Source organism: Thermobia domestica, chromosome 3, assembly GCF_964235325.1.
Source record: "Thermobia domestica chromosome 3, izTheDome1.hap1.1, whole genome shotgun sequence".
Lineage (NCBI taxonomy): Eukaryota > Metazoa > Arthropoda > Insecta > Zygentoma > Lepismatidae > Thermobia > Thermobia domestica.
Genome location: NC_137456.1, coordinates 111,569,772 through 111,591,363, shown reverse-complemented (window position 1 = coordinate 111,591,363; position 21,592 = coordinate 111,569,772). Strand labels below are relative to the sequence as shown.

General features: G+C 34.6%; 1 protein-coding gene across 1 annotated transcript in view; it reads right to left on the bottom strand.

The window, feature by feature from the left end:
- Positions 1 to 1,394: 1,394 nt before the first annotated feature.
- Positions 1,395 to 21,592, bottom strand: part of AIMP2 (aaRS-interacting multifunctional protein 2) — a 46,706-nt gene continuing 26,508 nt past the window's right edge. The window contains exons 3-5 of the mRNA XM_081751456.1: positions 15,002 to 15,181; positions 13,216 to 13,444; positions 1,395 to 2,434 (exon numbers count right to left, since the gene is read on the bottom strand). Of these exons, the coding sequence (XP_081607582.1) occupies positions 1,461 to 2,434; positions 13,216 to 13,444; positions 15,002 to 15,181 (1,383 nt within the window). The 3' untranslated portion in view covers positions 1,395 to 1,460. The remainder of the gene's footprint in view (positions 2,435 to 13,215; positions 13,445 to 15,001; positions 15,182 to 21,592) is intronic.

The window sequence follows — 21,592 nt, the reverse complement described above, 5'->3', positions numbered from 1 at the left end:
TCAGCATGTTGAATACAGTACCATTGTTGACGGGAGCCCTTTCCGGATGGCGGCGGTTAAAATCGTCTGCAATCGCTTTGGTACTTTGTTCTCCAGAGATCAGCACGATCTCAATACTCTCTGCATGCGGTAAGGTCATTTTCTGCTAGTACGTCACGTGAAACAATACACTCAGTCATATGTTCGTACCGATTAGCGCTAAAGCAAAAATAACTGCCATTCAATTTGTACGAAAATTTGCTATTAAAATGACATATCGCATGCTACGGTTTCCATTTAAGACAAATGCGTAAAATTCATGACGGCGGACGTCTTTGTGATGTGTCTTGAACATTTTTTTCCCATCCCTATTTTCCACCTACATTGTTACTTTGATTATATTTTGCAGCATTTATCGCTTATTAGGGTGTCTCCACACTTTAGGAGGACCACACTGTATATTTTATATATATATATAATAATTGGAACCCCACCTTTTTTTCTCTTCTAGAACAACAAGAAAACTATGGAACACGTAAATGAGATGTCCAAACATCAAATTTCACGTCTCTAACTTTCAAGAATTCTGAGATATGGACATTTAAATACATTAACTGCCACCCTTATTTTCTCCCCTTCCTCTGCAAATTCCTAAAAATCCTTCCTTAGTACCACCCCACGTCATAAATTCTACGCTCTGTCCATATTTTAAGTTTCTAGCTTAAGCGGCTTGGCCTGGACGTTGATCAGCCACTCTGGACTACAGTTTTATACCAAGAGATGTAAGTTCTATGCAATCTCTAAAGCTGAAAGTTACGAGTAATAAATCAATAATTTAGCAGTCAATATGACAGTTACCACTGTTCATACAGTTATGCAAAGAAATACTTAGGTGACATTTTTATTGAATGAAATGTTCACACAAATACGTATTTGAATTGATTTCTCATTATAACTGCATACTGGTCACAACACATATTCATATTGTATAAATGAGCATTTTGAGTTGGAGGGTACGCATACTGGTAAATGTCACAGCGTTGGATGCAACCTTCTCTCTTGCACAGTTATTTATATACATAACTTAGTAGTCTACAATAGGATCTTAAATGTATGGCCCGCAGAGCTCTTTCCCTTTACAAAAATTAAGTACTTAGCATGAGAAACCCGATTAACAACAGTTTATTGTTCGTTTTTACGTCAATCAGATCTCATCGGTTTAACTATTTTTTGTTCTCAGGTACCTCGAACACGACAATAGGTCATTTAATAATAATAATAATAATAATAATAATAATAATAATAATAATAATAATAATAATAATAAGCTATCGAGATTATTATTTCCAAGACTGTTAAAATACTTCAATCTATTTGTAAATCACTGTTACAACAGATATAAAGAAGACAAACGATTCTCGGGCAAATATTTATTTGCAATTAAAACCAACATGCAACAGCAACTTCTTTCCAGACAAATATTAAAATGATATTTCTACAACGCTGTGGCCAGTGAATTCAACAAATTTTTTCAAGTCACTAGATTTAATTCCTGTAGTTGCTGAATTAGTCAACGGATGGAAATAAACATATTGTTTCCCAGCATTAAGAAGTTCACTATCGCATACAAAAGTCACGCATTTCAATTTGTCATTAATAAGAGCAAATGCTGTAACACAGCCTTGCTTCACACCAAGGATATCATACATAACTGCCTCGTCTCCAAATCTTAAATCTTTCGCTTGTATTCGTTTAGCAACATCGTTCAATTTAATTTCTCTGTCATGTTTGACAGAAAGAAGATACAACGATTTTTTCCTGTCTTTCAGAAACAGATTTTTTGTATGCAAGCCTGGTAAGTGTTGGACATATTTCATCATAGCATCTACTGTAAATACTTCAGGGTGCGTATGAGCATTATATTCAATTTTCAGTTCATTAAATATTTTGTAGAGATCATTAGCCTCTAACTTAGAACACTCCTGCATTACTTTGAGAACTTCAGTACTGGATTTAGGTCCATCATGAACCGTTACATTATCTACGTTCAAAGTATTCAGAGTATGCACTACTTTATCCTTACCAAAATGACTGGAGCACTGCTGAAACCATTTCTGGACATTATTTGGAACTTCCTGCCGACAATGAGGTAACTGAAGAACCGACCATACTGCTACATCAGCTATAGTTGGGCTACTTCCCACAAGCCATGGTGATTTGCCAAGTTTACTATTAAGTTTTCTAACAAATGCTTGCTGTTCCTTCACTGTTTTTGTTGATGTTAACCTATGGCAACTGTCCAAAAGACCATCTACCTCTGTAGCTTCAACAGGATCTTTCGAATCTCGAAGACACTGGGAAGGAATCAGACGTAGAAGATACCTAAGAATGTTCACTTCACCTTTTATCACAGTGTGCTTGATTGGAGAAAGGATCATTTCTGGATACGTACACACTGCAAGAAAGAATTGAAACATTAATACATCTATTACTTACTCTACAAGTGTTGTACACAACGAATTTCATAACGCAGAACTTACTAGATAAACATGTTTCAAATTTTAATACACGAGACTTTCGCAATGAAAATACAGAAAACTTGGTTATTGATAGAAGTTAGAATTGAAATCTTATTTTGATCATTTGTTTATTTAAAAATACATACAAGAAATAAAATTTAAACTGATTTGTTCAGGACTATTTGCTGATAACTGGAACATTCGTTAAAATATATATAAAAATCTAACAAGAAAAGCCTAATTCTATATTCCCACTTATAATAAAATTAGTTCCTATATTATGTTCATCTGATCCTATACTGCAATTTAAAAGTATAGGATCCTATACTAAGTTCAGGTGCTTCAAACAGCTGCAAATGAATATCCTATTCCACTAACTTCTTTCATAATACACCTGAAAATGTGTGCTTGTAAAGTGAATGAAACACACTCAATTATACAAATTTTTGAAATAAGGTATCGTGTTTCTGCAATCCCTATGCATGTATGGCCATAAATCAAATCATTTACTGAATATCTGATCCATAATGGCACACAAAAGAAAACAACTTGAATTCAGATGTTCTTTCAAAAATTACTATACCAACTTTCGCTAGTTTTCACAAGTATTCAAAAAAGACAACAATAAAATCAAAGAACTGCGGTAACACTAGAAAATATTAAAAGAAACTTGTGTAATTATGCGGAAAATACACATTATTTTCCACTATTAGAGCACGAAGTAGGCAGATTAAGACATTCATTACCGTGTAAGCATTAAGTTTTCAAAGTAAAACATTGAAGTTTCTCTTTACACCTCTATTTTTCATTTATTATTATTTTATTTGTACTTTCATTAATCTAAGCACAAATTTACTTTAGATTGTTCCCAAAAACATTGCTTGCTAACTACCTCCTGCAATTTAAAAACTTAAAGGCTCAAACAATATTCTTTACCAACATACATGTTGGAAGTAAGTACTGTATAAATCATAAAATTCTATGCGTGCAGTCACTTTTTCATAACTTCATTACCATTTAAAATTACTTCTGAAAACACAAATTATTCCTATTTATTTTTTCTGAAAGGCATTTGAATTATATCGAATTATGACAAAAGAACGATTAGCATGTTAATCGAATCTTCAGATGGACTTATACACACTCAAAACATTTTTGAAACCTAACTATGCAACAAGTCCAATACATTGAGGTTTAAGATGCTTGCCTTCCAAATAAACTAACAAACTAACATATTTTTATATATATATATATATATATATATATATATATATATATATATATATATATATATACACACACACACACACACACACACACACACACACACACACACACACACACACACACACACACACACACACACACACACACACAAATAAAAAAAAATAAAAAAAATAAATAAATAAATAAAATAAAAAAAATAATGAAATCTTTAAGTTTTAGCCCACGGTTATGCCGGCTAGGCTAAAGGAGACGGTGATAAGAAATTAATGAAATGGTGGAATGAAAAAAGTGGAAGGAAACGAGAGAACCCCGCAAACGGTGTTTGTCCACTACAAAAGTTCACTTAGCGCAAGCTGGGATCAAACCCGTATTTCCTGTTACATTTTACTAAGTCATTTGACAGCGTTCCTACCTTTGGTGTGGGGATTTTTTGAGTATGTACTTTTCTTCCCTTCTTTATGCCTTTCTGCAACGCCAAGTTATGAAGAACAAGACCTATTATCAACCCTTTGGTCGATTTTTTCCTAAACGCTAGCTGATTGTGAGTTTTGGGAAAATTTTAGTATCATAAAAAAAATGTTATTTCGATTACACTATGTTACAGTGATTTTGCTTCCTGAAAGTTATGTGGTGTACCAGGCACGCATCCACCCCCAAGCACTGGAAATGACCATTTTTGCTCATCACCCACAGATTGCGGGTAATTGTTGTTTCTTTTGCTGTGTATGATGAAAATTTCCCCGAAAAGGGAAATTTATTTTCCTTAGTTTGGCAACACTGCGAATTGTTTTATATGTTTTTGTTCGGCAATAGTGTCATGTGTTGATAAGGCATAACTCATTTCGTTGTTGCTTGTTACAAAGCTATTGTGTGTTTAAAGATAAGAAAGCGGTAAGAAGAGTTTTAAAATAAGGAAGGAGTGTTGTACTGATTGTTCCTTATATCAGTGGGTGCTGTTTCTTGAAATAATACGAAACGTCAAATCATATAAATTACAGCGATTAGACGAACAAGGAATAAAACAAAGATATTGTGTGTTTCTCACATAACGCCGTTGATTTCATCATGTCACGCCGGGTATTAATGACAATATGTACGTGTATTTTGTTACGTGTGCGGAAAGTTCACCTTAAAATCGCAAAGGAGAACCACTACTCCTACCATTAAGATGTGCTCTAAACTATTTTGGATGTGCAATCGGAAATCAAGACAAAAGTTGGGCACCCCATATTTGTTGTTCAACTTGTGCTGTTGACCTTAGATCATGGCTTAAAGGGAAGAAATATTCAATAGCATTTGCTGTCCCAATGATATGGAGAGAACCAAGAGACCATGTAACCGTCTGCTATTTCTGTTTAACAAACATTTTAGGACATACATCTAAAACTAAGAAGAAAACTATTTACCCAAATCTGCCCTCGGCCCTGAGACTGGTCCCACATTCAGTAGACCTTCCTGTACCAGAGAAACCAGATAACTATGAATTGAACATTAGTGACACAGAAGATGCTGTGATGAAGTCTGAGGTTGCACCTCAAGATACAGAGTATATTCCACCAAATTCAAATGCGATTCATAAAATGACACAATGAACTACTGAAGTGAACTAAATGATCTTATACGGGATTTAGAATTACCGAAAAGGAAAGCAGAACTACTTGCTTCTAGGATGGAACAATATAATTACTTGGAAAAAGATGTGAAAATTTTGATACATCGTTATCGTGAAAAAGAATTGGTACAATTCTTTTCCACAAGTGACAGTGTTTCTTATTGTAACAACATTGATGGCCTATTCGGTGTGTTAGGATACGAGCATAAGCCAGAGAAATGGAGTCTTTTCAGCGATTCATCGAAGGTAAGCTTAAAAGTTGTCCTTCTTCATATTTTCTATGATTTACCTTCCATCCCTATTGGATATTCCACAAGCATGAAAGAATCCTACGAAAACCTGAAGATTCTGCTTGATTGTGTGCAGTACAGCAAGTACTCGTGGAAAGTATGTGGGGATTTTAAAGTTATTGCTCTGTTACTAGGAATGCAAACAGGGTATACAAAATTTTGCTGTTATCTATGAATGGGACAGTCGTGTAATATACGATCATTACGTTCTAAAATACTGGACTCGCAGAGAATACTATCGAGTGGGAGAAAAAAATGTGGCACATCAATCTCTTGTTGAGCCACAAAACATTGTTTTGCCTCTTTTACACATTAAACTTGGGGTAATGAAAAATTTTGTGAAGGCAATGGATCAAAATAGTGAAGCCTTTTAACACATTGGACGGAAATTTCCTGGTATTAGTAGCATGAAGTCCAAAGAAGGAATATTCATTGGTCCTCAAGTCAGAGAACTTATGCACGATATGACATTTTATGAACTCTTGGAAGGCACTGAGAAGTTTGCATGGGAAGCATTCTGTGTAGTTGCTGAAAATTTCCTCGGTAGAATAAAAGATCCAAACTATAAGGAAATGGTTCAAAACGTAACCGATGTCTACCGGACGATGGGTTGTAATATGTCTTTAATGATTCACTTTCTGAATAGTCATATTGATTGTTTCCGTTCTAACTCAGGCCATGTGGGTGATTAACATGGTGAAAGGTTCCACAAAGGCTTAGCTACCATTGAGAGGAGGCACAAGGGTAAATGGACACCTTCAATGTTGGCAGATTTTTGTTGGTTCTTAAAAAGGGAGACAAAGCAAGATCACAACAGGTCCGCTTGTTGTTCAAAGTGGTTTCATTAAAGCAACAAGAGTTTTAGAATGTATGGCATTAACGTTCAGATATTTCCAACTACCTGATTTGAATAAGCAGTGCAATGGTACAAACAAATGTAAAATTAATGTATTTCTTCTGTTTTGTGACTGCTTTGTAATGTATGCTCTGGTACCTATTTTTCTTAGTTTCTCTTACAAAATGCAAAACTTTGATCTAATCTAAGTGTAATTTTAAAAATAAATTGAATTTAAAAAATTGAAATATTGTATTGTATTCCATGTTACCCATAAAATTTCCTATTGATTCATGTACAAAAGTACATTGCAATATTATTTTATATACACTAACCGTTACTGTTTCTCGAGAACTGTGGATGATGCTCTGATACCTATTTTTTTTTTTAAATTTTTTCATACAAAATGCACAAATTTGCTCTAATTTAAGTGTAATTTTAAAAATAAATTGAATTGTATTTCATATTACCCATAAAATTTCCTATTGATTCATGTATAAAGGTATATTGGGATATTATTTTATACACTAACCTTTACTGTTTCTCGAAAACTGTTAGTGATAGAGCAAAACTAAGAACAGATCCTGAATCAGGAGGTCAAAATCTATAAAGATCACCTTGTTTTATCGAGGAAGCAAAAAACTGAAATTTGTAACACAGTTTTATCGGTACTATATTTGAATATTTTAATGAAACAACGTTCCTTACACTCATAGTCGATCTTGATGTTATGACTGTTACCATAATTAAGCAAGGAAAAATAAATTAGAAAAAAAAAAAAAAAAGTGGTTACTTTCCAAATTGCAGGTAGAAGACGCCTCTCTAAAACGAGAGAAAAGAAAAAAAGCATGCTTTTCAGTATCATTGGCCAACATTATGCAAGCTTGAACCCTATACTGTAGTAAATAAATTTTACATCCCGTGTAGTCAGAAAAATTACATGGAAAATTTGCCTTTACTGACGAAACACTGGAACGAAAAATTTACTGACTCGCTCGTAATTATCAGACTGTCAATTTTTTGTTGTCAGGATGTGATATGTAATCAGAATGGATCAGAATTTACTGCAGGAACTATTTGGCAGTATGTGTTTCCTGTTTAAATCGACGAAGCACCACGGTTGACCGGAACACTATGAACCTTGTAAACGATTTAATACTAATATCCAAAATTTTGCCTTCCAACAGGGCTCGTAGTGGTCTGATCTCTTATATATAGTTGAAAAGTGACCAAAAGCACACGAAAAAGTGATCAAAATCTCACTATGCCCCTTTTCTCCTTTGTCAATTCCTCCATCGCCTCTCTCTTTGTTGTTTTGTTTCATCTTTTCTTTACTACTTCTTTTTGAGCTTCCTCCTTTCTTAGGTTTCCTAAGTATGCTTTGTAGTTGCGGTAAGCAGACTTAGCAGATGCAAGAAGCTTCTGAGTAAGTAGAACCAGTTTTGGCCATTTCCGAATTTCTTCATCCCAGACATATTTAACTTAGCATTGAGAGTTCTCAAAGCCATGAAATCTTCAAATTCATCACCTACTCTTAAGAAGAACATACAAGGAGCATAACACAAGACGAACATGATGAAACCATACAAATGCACACACGCAACGTTGAACGAAACGTTAACTATTACGAGATAAAACTAAAGACTATTATGATAGAAGAAAGAATAGACACAGAAGGGTTCTCAACCCCACCTTGAGAGCTTAAGCATCCACCAACCATCCACTGTACTTTAGAAAGAATAAAAGCTGAAGTGAGAATAAAGCTGACTGTTTCACATGTGGCAGCAAATACTGAAGCCTTCAGAAGAGTAATGAGTAACAAGTTTCTGCCTTTTTCCATTTATTTTTATAATATTTTTCTTAGAAAACTGCCAATGTGCAAAACTGCAAAACATAAATCATATCAAAAGCACTTTTCCTCTCAAAAAGTAACTTTTAGTGACAAATTTGAAAAGAAGTAACTTTTAGTTTAAAAAAAAAAAGTGACTCGCTATGAGCCCTGCTTCCAAGCTTTAAGGTGTCACTTACATAATTATTCCTATTCCTGAAAGTATATCATCTGACGATCACTGTGTACTATAAGACGCAGTTTAAATGAACAATATCCATCAGCTTCGAGAAAATTGTATGTGCGCGTTTGGGACATTGCCAGATGTCTGAAAACGCCGAAAGATTCAAGTGGGATCCGGACCATTAATAAGAATTATATCCTAGGAGCTGAATTCCCCGCAACTTTGGAATACCATGTACCAACAAAATGATTTTATATACTAGTTCAGATACCATACTGCACGATCTACATTGAAAGAAATTACCATACTATATATATACAATTTGTATTCTAAATCTTTTGTCTACGACCGTACGAAATCCACGTCTCATGCAGTCTGTATTAAGAAAGAAGTTTACCATTTAAATGTCTGGCAATATATGACGGCGTATGTTTACTTAAAAAAAAATAAATAAAAATAATATTTTTTGCAAGGAACTCTTGTTGGGCGCACAATGGTAACACTACTACCGCGGGGCTTAAAGTGGTAAATCCCCACAAACATGCCAACGATGTCAATTTAACAACGATATCTGCTGATACTAGTATTCACAAACATATCAAATCAATACGATTGGTTAAAATGTTATTTATTCAACTACCTGATTTACTTTGAAATACAGTAGAACCAGCCAAACCAAATTAAGATGTCGTAGCAATGCTACTCCATGGTTAATATTCAGTGGGACTAATGTTTAGTACGACATTTACAAATGCATCAAACTTGTATCTGTAATAACGGCTTGACCGAATGGTCAAATACTTAATCATTCTCAACCTTAGATGCCTGATGCTGATATTACACATCTCGGTTAGAGCAATACTTGTTTATAACGGCACCATTTCTTAGGTCCCTTTGGTGTCGTTATAACAGAGTTAACTGCACGTCGTTGGGTATGCTAACCGATTCCATTTAATCAAGACTAAGATACGGACATATTTTAGCATCATAATGTATTTGGAAAATAACAAATGGAGGCAAACGCAATAAAATATCAATATATTCCAAATGGTTTTAGCATTCTACATTTTATTTATTTATTATTTTTTACAGGTCCCACTAGTTAAAAATAATTTACAACTCTCTCCCGAAACAGTGAAAACTCTCAACACTCTCTAAACCATTAAAAATAAAACCTATTCGGCTATCAATCAACTATACAGACCCTCAATTTGTAAACTACTCATTTATCTGACGAGTCTAGAGAGATTGATTCCTATCGATAGTGACGATTTGCAGATGCAGCTACCACAAGAAATTCCATGACTTCATCATCAAAGTTTCCATTCGAGGAGACTGGCACACAGTGTAGATATGCCAGTCACAACCACTTCTCTTCACAGATTTTCCGTAGGCCATATAGGTGGTGGTCTACACTGTGCCAAGGTCCGCTTGAGGAGACCGAAGGGAGTAGTCCATTAGCGAGGCATCTGTAGACTTCACTAGAATGAGAGTGCAGAGAATGGCATGGATACAACTTTATTCTGCCGTTTGTTGAAAAAAGGAGCGACAAATTGGCGTCAGAACGTTAATATGATAACTGGAATTTAGCTTGCTATTTTTGGTAATACCCTTTCAAATCGCACTTCTTAGGTTGTCCAAGTACAGTAATAGTAGTAGTGGTACACAGTTCACGTGCCTGTGGTGCTTAGCACCGATTTTAAAGAGTGAAAATTTGTGACTTGTCTGTAGAAGGATAAGTAAGCGTAGTGGTTAACGTATCTGCACGGTAAGCCGGGAACAGATTACATTACCAGCAGATTCACACTTTTTCACTCTTATTTAACTTAATTCTCACGAATATACGGTATGGGATAAGAGAAGTACGAGGATTCGTTTCATCCATTTCTTATATTACATATACGATATTCATGTTACCATCCTTTGTATGAAACATATAAAAACACTGACATAATACACAAAACTTTTCGATAGTAAACAGATCTCTATAAGCAAAGAAAAAATCAGAAACTATTCGTTCAGTTCACCATGTTTCAAAACGTAAACGTTAAATACAACAACATATGAGGCATTCTCTCACTGGCAAGATAGTGACACCAAAGAGTGTATGCACTTTGTTCAAGATGGGTTTGCATGATGTCATAGATCTGTGCACTAACAATCGCATCGGCTTCCAAGCCGCGGCATGACGCCAGCACGCGTAAATAGACAGACACATTACTGGTAGTATATGTTGTACGAACTGCACATGCCAAATAAAAAAGGACAAATGTACATTTTATTGCAAGCAGTGTTGTGGATGTTTGAAAGGATAGGTAATTATTCAATATGAAGTAGTTATTGTGGATAAGGAACAAAGTAATTTATGTATGAGATGATCATATGAATTACAGACGTTAGGTCATGGCCATTAGTAGTGTTGTATGGAACTAATATGTACATATTTGTATTGATGATAAAACTACTGTTAAACTAAAAGTGAGGATAGAATACTTTTGAAGTAACAAATAATAATGCCGGAGTTGTACAATTGCTTCAAATTACGTTTTATCCCTTCGCCTTTCAACATGTTATTTACAGTTTGATTTTGTAACCTTTTTCAGACTTACTGTAACTGACGATGAGAACCGTATTTCTCGAAAATAGTACTCAATTTTTATAATTATTGCGGTGAGTATGAAGCATCTTCTTCTGCTTATTATTGTGACTACTATCACTATTCAATCAGTCCTTCTAAAAATAATAGAAGCCTCCTATTTTTCATAACTCGGTCTGTATAAGGACCAATCAAAATCAATAAAGTAAATTCCAGTATGTCTTCTTCCATTTCTTCCTGTCGATCAAGTGCGAATATTCTCTTACACATACACAAATTAATTATGACTAGCATATCTTACCCGCTTCGCTGAGTTGAAATAAATAATTTAAGTGCACACTGATACTACTCATTTTGAATCATTTTAATGTATGTCACCCCTCCTCATCTTCCAAGTATCAAGGCTGAAAATTGACTTAAATAGCATCAGAAGTGTCACTGTTAATTTCGGCGACCGCAAGAACTATAGATTCAACACTAATATCTGTCATTTTTTGACTATATATATCCCACCCCCATGTTGCCGGCCATGGCATCGGAAGTGTCACCGTTCATCTCAGCGACCTCAAAAAATGTGGATTCAGCACTAATATCGGTTATTTTCGATGATTTTTAAATATCTCTTCCTCCCCCTCCCTAAAATTGGGGGTTTGAATATGAATTTAAACGGGATCGCAAGTACCATTGTTCATCTAAGGGACCCAGAAAATATAAATTCGACACTGATGGTAGCCATTTTCGATCATTTTTATATATCTTTCACCCCCCCCCCCCCAAGTGTCGGAGCTGATTTTGATTTAAACCGGATCGTAAATGTCACTGTTCATCTGAATGATCCCGAAAACTGTGGATTAGACACTAATACTGGTCATTTTCGATCATTATTATATATAGCTCCCCCTCCTCCCTGCTGCGGCACACGGCATCAAAATTGTCACTGTTAATCTCAGCTACTCCTGAAACTATGGACTCGACACTAATATTAGTCATTTTCGAGCATTTTAAAATGTTTATCCCCCTCCCCTACGTTGTACCCTCCCCCTCCCCAACAATCAGCGCTGAACTTGGATTGAAACTGCATAAGAAGTGTCACTGTTTCCCCTCATCGACCCCGAAAACTATGGATTCAACACTAATATCGGTAGTTTTTGATAATTTTGAAATCCCCCCCCCCCTCTCCTACGTTGCATCGTCAAACTGAATAGCCTAAAGCAATTCCTGCTCCTAAACTCATATATGTTGAAAATTTGAGATCGGTCGGGTGGTTCAGGAGTGATGAAGTCGCAAAGGCAGTCATTTTTATTTTATTTTTTTTAAACATATATCTCCCCCTCTCCCACCGCTACGTTGGCTCGTCAAAGTGAAACGATAAAAAACACCCAAGGCCCGACCCTCATATATGTTGAAAATTTGATCGAGATTGGTTGGGTGGTTCATAAGTTATTAGGTTTTATTAGTTTTTATTTATACGTCCCCCTCCTCTTGGATCTACAATTAAAGTGAAATTGCAAATATGTTTTCAGATCTGAACCTCATGTATCTTGAAAACTTGATTGAGATCGGTTGGATAGTTCAAGAGTTATTAAGTTACAAAAAGTGTCACTTTCAGTCTTACATAAATTGATTTTCATGTATCTCCCCCTCCTTCTCCTCCCCTACGTTGCTCCATCAAATTTAAATCATAAAAAACGACCCCAGGTCTGAACCTCATCTATGTTGAAAATTTTAGCAAGATCGGTCGAATGGTTCAGGAGTTATTTATTTATTTATTTACACCCCTCCCCCACTTCTCAGTTCTACCATCAAAGTGAATAGCCTAAAACCAGCCCAGCCTCGAACCTCATGCATGTTACAAATTTAATCGAGACCGGTCGGGTGGTTCAGGAGATTTAGTCACAAGCATAATGATTGTCAATTTTATATATATATTACTATACACAGTATGCATAGTTTTCAAGTATATTATATCAAAGTCCACAAAATAAATCCTGTACAATCCTGCAAATCTGCAAACCCTCTTATTCAGGTATATCCAACCCGAAGTTATTAACAGATGAACGTATATGGAATGAATACAAACTTCTGCAGCGACACTATATAGCCTACAAATATTGAACAAATATAATACAAGTAATTTTGACTTACCATTCTTCCATACCAAAGTAAGAACTATATTAGCGGTGCTCCTGTCTTCTGATGAACTAATACCATCTTTCGTAAACGGGTCTATCGTGTTTGGAATTTCTTTTACGCTTGAATGGATGTGAGTTGAAAGTCTGAATTTTACACTGTCTCCCCACAAATACTTCAGAGCTAGGAGAGAAAATGGAGGATGTTGTGGATTGGCATTTATGACCACGTCATGGAAGAAATCCTAAAACGAAACAATAATTTTCAAACTGTAATCAGTAAAGCATTATCATGTACACGTAATATTACTTATTACAGCAATAAAACCGTGAAGGACGAAACATTTTTAAAAGTACTTCTCTCAAGAGCTCCGGTTGACTGGCGGGAAGACGTAATTCCTGACAAAAAATATATTGGGCTTATATTCAGTGCCTGCAATTAAAATAAAGACTTACGAAGGGCATACGAAGATAATGATTTTACAAACTTACCTAAGGGTCACGTACAAAACTGGAAAACATTTTAAGTATACGACAGGCTGGTTAATCAAAACCCAAATTACCTACGGTTTTAAATTTTGACAAAAATTTAAAGTACAGAATTTGTGTGCTAATAACGATCAGAGTAAAATAAATGTTAAGGTGTTAACAACTAAAGATTAAAACACGCATTCATCGTCCTTTGAACTGGGTAAAGGAGTGACCAGCTTCACCTACACCTAATATCTGGTAAGTTCAGCCTTCATTTCCTCAAGATCGGGAAATTATAGAAAATTATTGTTCTACGCTTTTGTATGAAAGCAACTCCAGAACTATAGAGTTATCGAAAAGTAACACAAAAACAAAAGTGAAAACAAATTAAACTGATACCCTCCGGAAAGTCACGGAACATAAGGAGTGTAAACCTGTGTGTGCAAGAACGTGAGGGCTACTCTCAACACTTACTGTAAAGACCCTTCTTCGTTTCTCCTAGCCAGCTAGGACTGGCAGCTGTAGATTAGTCACTTATTTTTATTGTCATTTTTTGCAAATATACATTGTTTTATTGATAAATCACATTGACATGTGCAAAAATGAGATGCACTTGTGAAAGTATTTTTGCCGGAACATGTTGCCAGAATATGTATGCTATTTATTTTGAAAAATATGCTTTTCCTGAATACATAAAAAATAGCCTCTGCAACTGACAACAGTGCAAAACAACATGCAGTTTTTGATCCATTCGATAAATACTGACGCGTACTAAACATCTACACTAAGAATTACAGCAATTACTTTTCTTTTTCTGTTCCTCGTAATTGGCATTCACATTTTTTAACAGCACTTCCGGTCATTTAAACAACTACTAAAATTCAATCGAATTGTGTTATTGGTTTTCTGATTAAAATACCTATATAGATACCGCTACATTTTGTTACAGAAAGGCAGGTCTCTATCCTTCTTACCTCAAAAGTTATAGACGATCAAAGTCTCAGCTGCGTGACTTTACGGACACGCGTTTTTATATTGTACAAAGGTTTTTTCCTATTATATTTGATTAATTATTTGAAACATTCAGGACGAAGATATTTTTTAAGTGACAAGTATTCTTAATAAATCCACACCACAGCAGAAGCATAATTACGACTAATAATATAGGTTTTGGCGGCTGATCACGAAACTATTTTTCGCCCAATACTATTAATGAACAGAGAATGAAGAGTGTACCAGTATGATTAACCTGAAAATACTGAAGTGTGAGGTTTAGCACTTTCTCCTGAGCTTCGTTTATTTATTAGTTAATAGAATATCCTTTAGCTTACATTTGATATAGTTACTCCTGAACTATTTAACGGCACAGATCCATCCACAGGCTCAACTGTAGGAGATGTAGGCATTCTTAGCTCCGATCTTAACTGCTCTATTTGACTTTTTAGCTGTGCAAGTTGTTCTAAAATGGCCTCTTGCCGATTCTCCAGGGCTGCTACTTCTGGAGCTATGGCCTGAAAAGAGAAAATATATGTTTTAAATTTTACTGTTGGTTTCAACTTCTTTGCATCTGGGAAGAATAATGATAACCAAGCTAAATATAATTAGAATTGCTTATAAAGCGGCATGCAGCAACTTATATGAACGTAAGGAAGAATCTACTGTGTAACGGTGTGTTCCCTTATATATACTACTATAACGGTTTACGTATCACAGAAAGTATGATCCAAAAGAACAGAGAACAGAAAACGTAACAGTGTGATAACATTTATGGACAGATAAGGCTTTTTATTACATTTCGACAGTACACATGCTATGTAAAATGTTCAATGGGAAATATTATACAGGCATACAATGGCTTAGAGTTCAAACCCTGATCTTTAAAAGGATAATGTCTGATTGCTGAAAAAGCGACCTTACATTGTTCCTAAAGGTTTCATATGATGGACATGTTCAAACTTAAAAAGATAAATTAGGTAATAATAATTATATAAACATACTTAATTAGTACGTATACTCAGTAATATTTGACAAACTGATATTCCTTATTGAACTGACAGACTTGAATATATAGATCATACTTAATGTTGAAACTATACGACAGTCCCGTCATGATACCACGTATAAATAATTAAAGTGTAGGTCTCAAGAAGCTAATTAGCATACTACTGAAGTTTCGCTCTGCACTAGGAAAGCACACTATACACAACAGGAAACAAGAGGTAATTTCTTACTTTTTTCTACGTTTTTCAGTTATGATAGAACATGTGTAATACCTTGGATCTTTTTAATGCAATAATTTCTTTCCTGTATGTTTTGAGGAAATAAAACTTACATTATACAAACTACAGCATTACCAAGTTCAAGGTATTACATAAGTTTTCTACTTAACTGAAAGTTATGTTGAAGATACTGACTATTTTGTACATGCAAACTGGAACCTGATGAAAACTTCGGACTCAGAAGTATAATAATTGCTATTTGCTTAGAACAGCTTACAGAAACTTAGATTTTTTTAAAGAAAAAAGTTAATTTAGTCCACTTGCTTTCAATGTTTCACATTTTCTTTCATCACATTGTTTGCATCTGTTGTATACAATTGATTGATTGATAACTTGGAATTTAATGAGGACGTCGGCAGTACGGCTATTTGTCTTTGTCACAAGGCCATGGCCGTCATATTGTGCACATTAAAAAATTAAAATAAATCATATCAGTATTTTAGGACCACAAAGGGCTGATATACTGAGTGATTACTTACAAAAAAAAAAAAAAATCTATCTATAACAACATATTAGAGGACTTACTGCGAAGATTATAGAATGCTATCAAGAAAAAGGATGAAAAAATTTGCTGTAAGCTGAAAATGCAACTACTCTTCAAATCATTTCCATGATTGTGGAGTTATTTAGGTTTGCCACCAAATCAGTAAATTCTAGAAACTTGTATTAAAAGACTACTCTCCATACGTGTGAGAAATGAGAAATGTTAGCTACACGACATAGCTATATGAAGAACAATTCAGATCCATAACATCCGGATCATAATCCAAACTTCAAGTCCTAACTAATATTTACGTATTCGACAATACTCCGGTATTCTGTCACTTAAGAAAGGATCTTTAAAAACCAGGAATCATATTGATAAAATGCACGGATTGTGTTAAAATGTTGATTGATGCTAACCAATCTAGTTATAAGACGATCTTGGTCTGTAACTGAACTTTGCAACATAATCTTCTCGGGCAAAACAACGTCACATAATTCACGACTGTAGTTAGCCATCTTCCTTCTGGTCTATTCAAAGGTCTCGTATTCCACATACTTCCGAAAAAGAATATGAATTTTCCAACTGGCGATTGAGGACTATTAATTGGTGGCACTTTCTTCAGAGACATGTAAGTTAGGGGACGTTAATTCGGTTAAATAAATGACTTATTTTCTGTTTCTTTATGGTTGGTAAAAATGCTATTTACAAATCATATGAAGAAAATATATTTTCCTTAAGACTATCTCTGAAAAAACACCCCGACTAAAGAATAGTATAAACAGGTTATTTATATCATTTTTTTAAAAAAGTTTTAACGTTCACCAAGACTACGGAAGACAGTGTAATAATATGGATGATGATAGTAGAATGAAGGATGTGGGAGGAAACGAAAAAACTGAAGAAAACACACGTACACGGTGTTTGTCCACCACAATGACCACTTGCTTATTTGGAATAGAACAAGGGACCTCACGCACCACCTAGCCAACGCGGACCCTACTCATAGCAGAATAAAATATTCAAATATAATAAATATAGATCATTCAACTGATCGAGATTCAAAGCATATAAAATTTATAATTTTTGATCTGATAAAAGGTACTACAGCCATACCATGGTTATAAAAGGTATACGTATGTAAAAGCATATATATCCATTATTTTGATTTCTAATGAATGAAATGATCAAGTATGTAATTTACTACATAACGAGCAGCTATTTGTCTATTTCTCAATCACAGTTAAACTACAATTATCTGAGCTCGTCATCCGGATCGGTATCAGGAAATAAATAAACTGTATGCATTTATTCAAAGAAATATAATTTCTTTAAAATTAATATTCATATTTAGTTACTTTTTTTTTTTTCACTGTTTGTAGTGAAAGCGATTCTACATTGGGCCTACCATTTCATTAAACCACAGCAATTTTTGGGTTTTTTTTTTTTTTCAAAACAAATTTCGGGATCCTGAATATACAGATTACGTCTAGAACTCAATCCAGATAATTAGAGTTTCATTGTATATTAAAATTTAAAAATTGAACATTAGGGTAAAAGAAAGAAGTAAGTAAATGGCAATCAGTTACAAATGGCGCCAAAAGCCGAAACCTAACGCACACCTCAAAAATCGATGGATATGTCACGCTCTTGTACATACCTTGAAGCACAAAATTATAGGGTCAGCGTTAAAAACTGTAACAAAACGAGAAAATGAATATACTTATGTTTGGTATCGGAAGCATGATTAAAGAAAAGGTACTTAGGTGTTGTAGCAATCTCGTCCGCCATCTATTTTTTAAATGTTATTGGTTTCGAAATTTTAGTTCCTTTTGTGAAACGCTGCACTTATGATTTGTAGGAAAAACTACGTTTTATAATATTATAAAATCTTTTATGCAGCCCGCCATCAGATATTTTTTTCTACATGCAGATGACACTTCTAAGTCTTTGCAATCAGTTCTGGAAAAGGAAATCGCACTTTAGAACGTGCCACCGCACCTCTCACAAACGAAATGCTTAACACTATGTATGGAAGCTTGCTCTCGCTGCTTGACCACGGATGACATCACAAAATCTTTTTTCTTTTGTTACTCGCTAACGACAAAACGTATCGGGATCAAACAAACACCATTCCTTTTAGAATTTACGTCTACAAATGAAAAAAAAAAAGTAAAACAATGCATTTCTAAGTCGAACTGTTCCTTTAATTTAATTAAACATAAATGTCAATATACGATTGAATAACTTCTACATAAAACATCTGTATAATTACAAGTGCTATACCGTATATTTGGTAAGTTTAAAAAAGGAAAACTAAAAGATACTAAGTTTTAATTATGAATTGTATAGAAAACGTTTAAAAAAATAAAATTATTGTTATCGTTGCCACGTGACAATACAATTGCTCCTAATAAGTGTTTATGTTATATATTTGTGATCTTATACAGGGTGGACAATTTATCTTGATCATCCACTATAATCAAGAAGCCAAACGAGAGAGAGAAAAGCGAAACTGCAGAAAGTAACTATAAGGAAGGGGACATCTTTGTATGTATTAAACAGAAACACACAACAAACAGTGTTGCGAATCCAAGTTTTTTTTTTTTTTTTTTTTTTTTTTTTTCTAAATGATACTACGTCAGGTTATTACATATTTCAAATCAACATGTCAAACGAATACTTAAAATACCAACTTTATTATTCAGTGTTGCACACCAAGGATGTTACAGTATCATACACATCCAAAATTTGGAAGCCTCCACCACACACACACAGAATAAGGCTAGTTTTAGACGGAAGCATTTATTGTAGCGTTTCTCGTAGCAGATGTGCTACCAAAAATCTCGTATAATATTCTATAGCATCAAAAGTATATAGTGATTTTACACGGTAGCATTTTGATAAGCATCTTGTCGTGACGTAGCAAACAAATCACTGGAGAAGAGCACAATTATGGCTCCGAAACTAAAAACAAAAGATTTCGGTCGCTATTTCTTCTAAAGCCCTTTGCCACATATGCTATTATGATACAAAGGACTTAACTTTCTACGAACAAGAATGCTCCTCATATTTTTTGATCAGCATAATAATAGCATCTCTACTCCAACTAATTTTTCTTTATTACAATTCAATTTTTTACCCAAAACAAAGAGCATGGATATTTGGTACAAAATCTTTCGCTTCCTTTTAACACACCACAGCTCTGCAATCGGACCAGAAATGCTGGGGAAAGTGCTACGAAATAGAGCAGGTTCTACCGACAAGAAATGCCATAGGATGTTCCATGGCAGGGGAAATGCTATAGCATTTGCTACTTTACGCGGATATCGATGATAAGATTTTTGCTACGAGAAATGTTTCCGTCTAAAACTAGCCTAATGGGGATGAACATCAAAAGTACCTTAGCGTTGAATGTCATGGTATGACTTCTTTCGAATGAATTGGAACGAAGTTACCAGGGCTTGAAAAATTTGATTTTTTTTTGAAAGGCTTTATTTCGAAAAAATGCTTAGATAAAGTATCATATCTAGTTATATGTAGAGGTCTGCGCGGATATAAATAATCGCATCCGCAACATCTTTATCCGCATTCGCAGATAATGAGGTAGCAAATATATATACTATATACAACTTACATATTCTATAATAGTCATGATTTCGAAAATATTTTTAAACGCAAGATTTTTTTGAGAAAGAGAGAGAGAGAGAGAGAGAGAAAAAAAAAGATTAGCGTATTATTCTAGATTTTAGCTGCTGAAAATGATGTGATTTGTTTTCAATTTCGGTGACCTACGCGCTTCTCCAGTTTGTCACAAAAGCCAAAGATAATTCTGCTGATCAATTTTCAGTTTATGGAAGCGAATGTGATGTGTTACATTAGGGTTTTAGTTCCTGACTTCTCAAGCTGGAAAAACTTTTCAAACACATTTCTTCATCTTAAAGGCCAATGGTCTGAAAATTTTCAGCTTTATCAGAGGGGCTTTGGCGGCAATTTTTACAGTAAATAGCGGTACTTGGGGACTAGCAAAGGAGCCTGTCGTTTCGTTTTGTTTAGGTCAGAGATGCCATTCATTCACCCACAAAACGGCTGCTAAAATACTGAGGAAAAAAAAAAACTCGTGTCATTTCTTGTCCTTTTGCTGTCAGTTACAAGCTTCAAACACATTTATTTTGATTTTAATTATTTTTCAACCAGTTTTAAAACTTTTAATTTAAAACAAACGTTTCTTAGTGCTCTTACCACCATTATCACAAACATATCGTTTTTCTTAGATAGGGAAAAGATGTATTAAAAAAAAAAAACCGCTACCGCACCGCAACTTTATACGCTATCCGCACAGAAAAGAAATATATATCCACGGGTACCCATTTTGATGCGGATATCCGCATTCGCGCAGACCTCTAGTTGTATATATGGTTTGCAATGAACGTACAAATTATTTTGCCGTTTACAGCACCTCAATATCCGTAGATATGATAAACATTGGTCAAGTTCGCAACTGTCGAAAATGGCGTATTTATGAAAAATATTCAAAATGATTGTTGTTTTCTTTCCCTTTTGTAGTATGATAGCAGTAGCTTTTAGTAGTTGTAATTACAAGTTCTCGCAATTACATGATATATGCAGTGTTGCAAGTCTTTGTGACGTCGACTAATAAGTTTCAAAGACAGTAAATACGCGTGTTGCTAGAGTCAACTTGAAAAATCCTTTGTTTTCCCAACGGACAACTTTACGTCGCACGCTCCAGAGTGGACATCCTAGAAATCTTAATAGGCATCAGAATGCAGGATTAAGAATACTGTGTGCGTTAAACTCGAAATAAGGTAAATATAATCTTGTCGTTCCTTTGTATTAAAACAATTCGGTTGGATCCCGGGTAATGTCCGGTACTTGCCAGTACATGATAAAGCAACTGAAATTATATTAGCTCTCTTCACAATGGACGGTGTATTTTATAGTTTAATCCACACATATTTTATTGTTACAACGTTGTAAACGTTTCTGTTTCACATTTTCTTCAGGACTAAATATAAAATAACCGAATATGCAGTGTCAATAAGAATGGAATAGATATTAAATTAAATCTTTAATGTTTCTCAGGCAAGTCCTGAAGGTTACAGTCAACGGATGATAAATATGAAGAATACTGGACAACT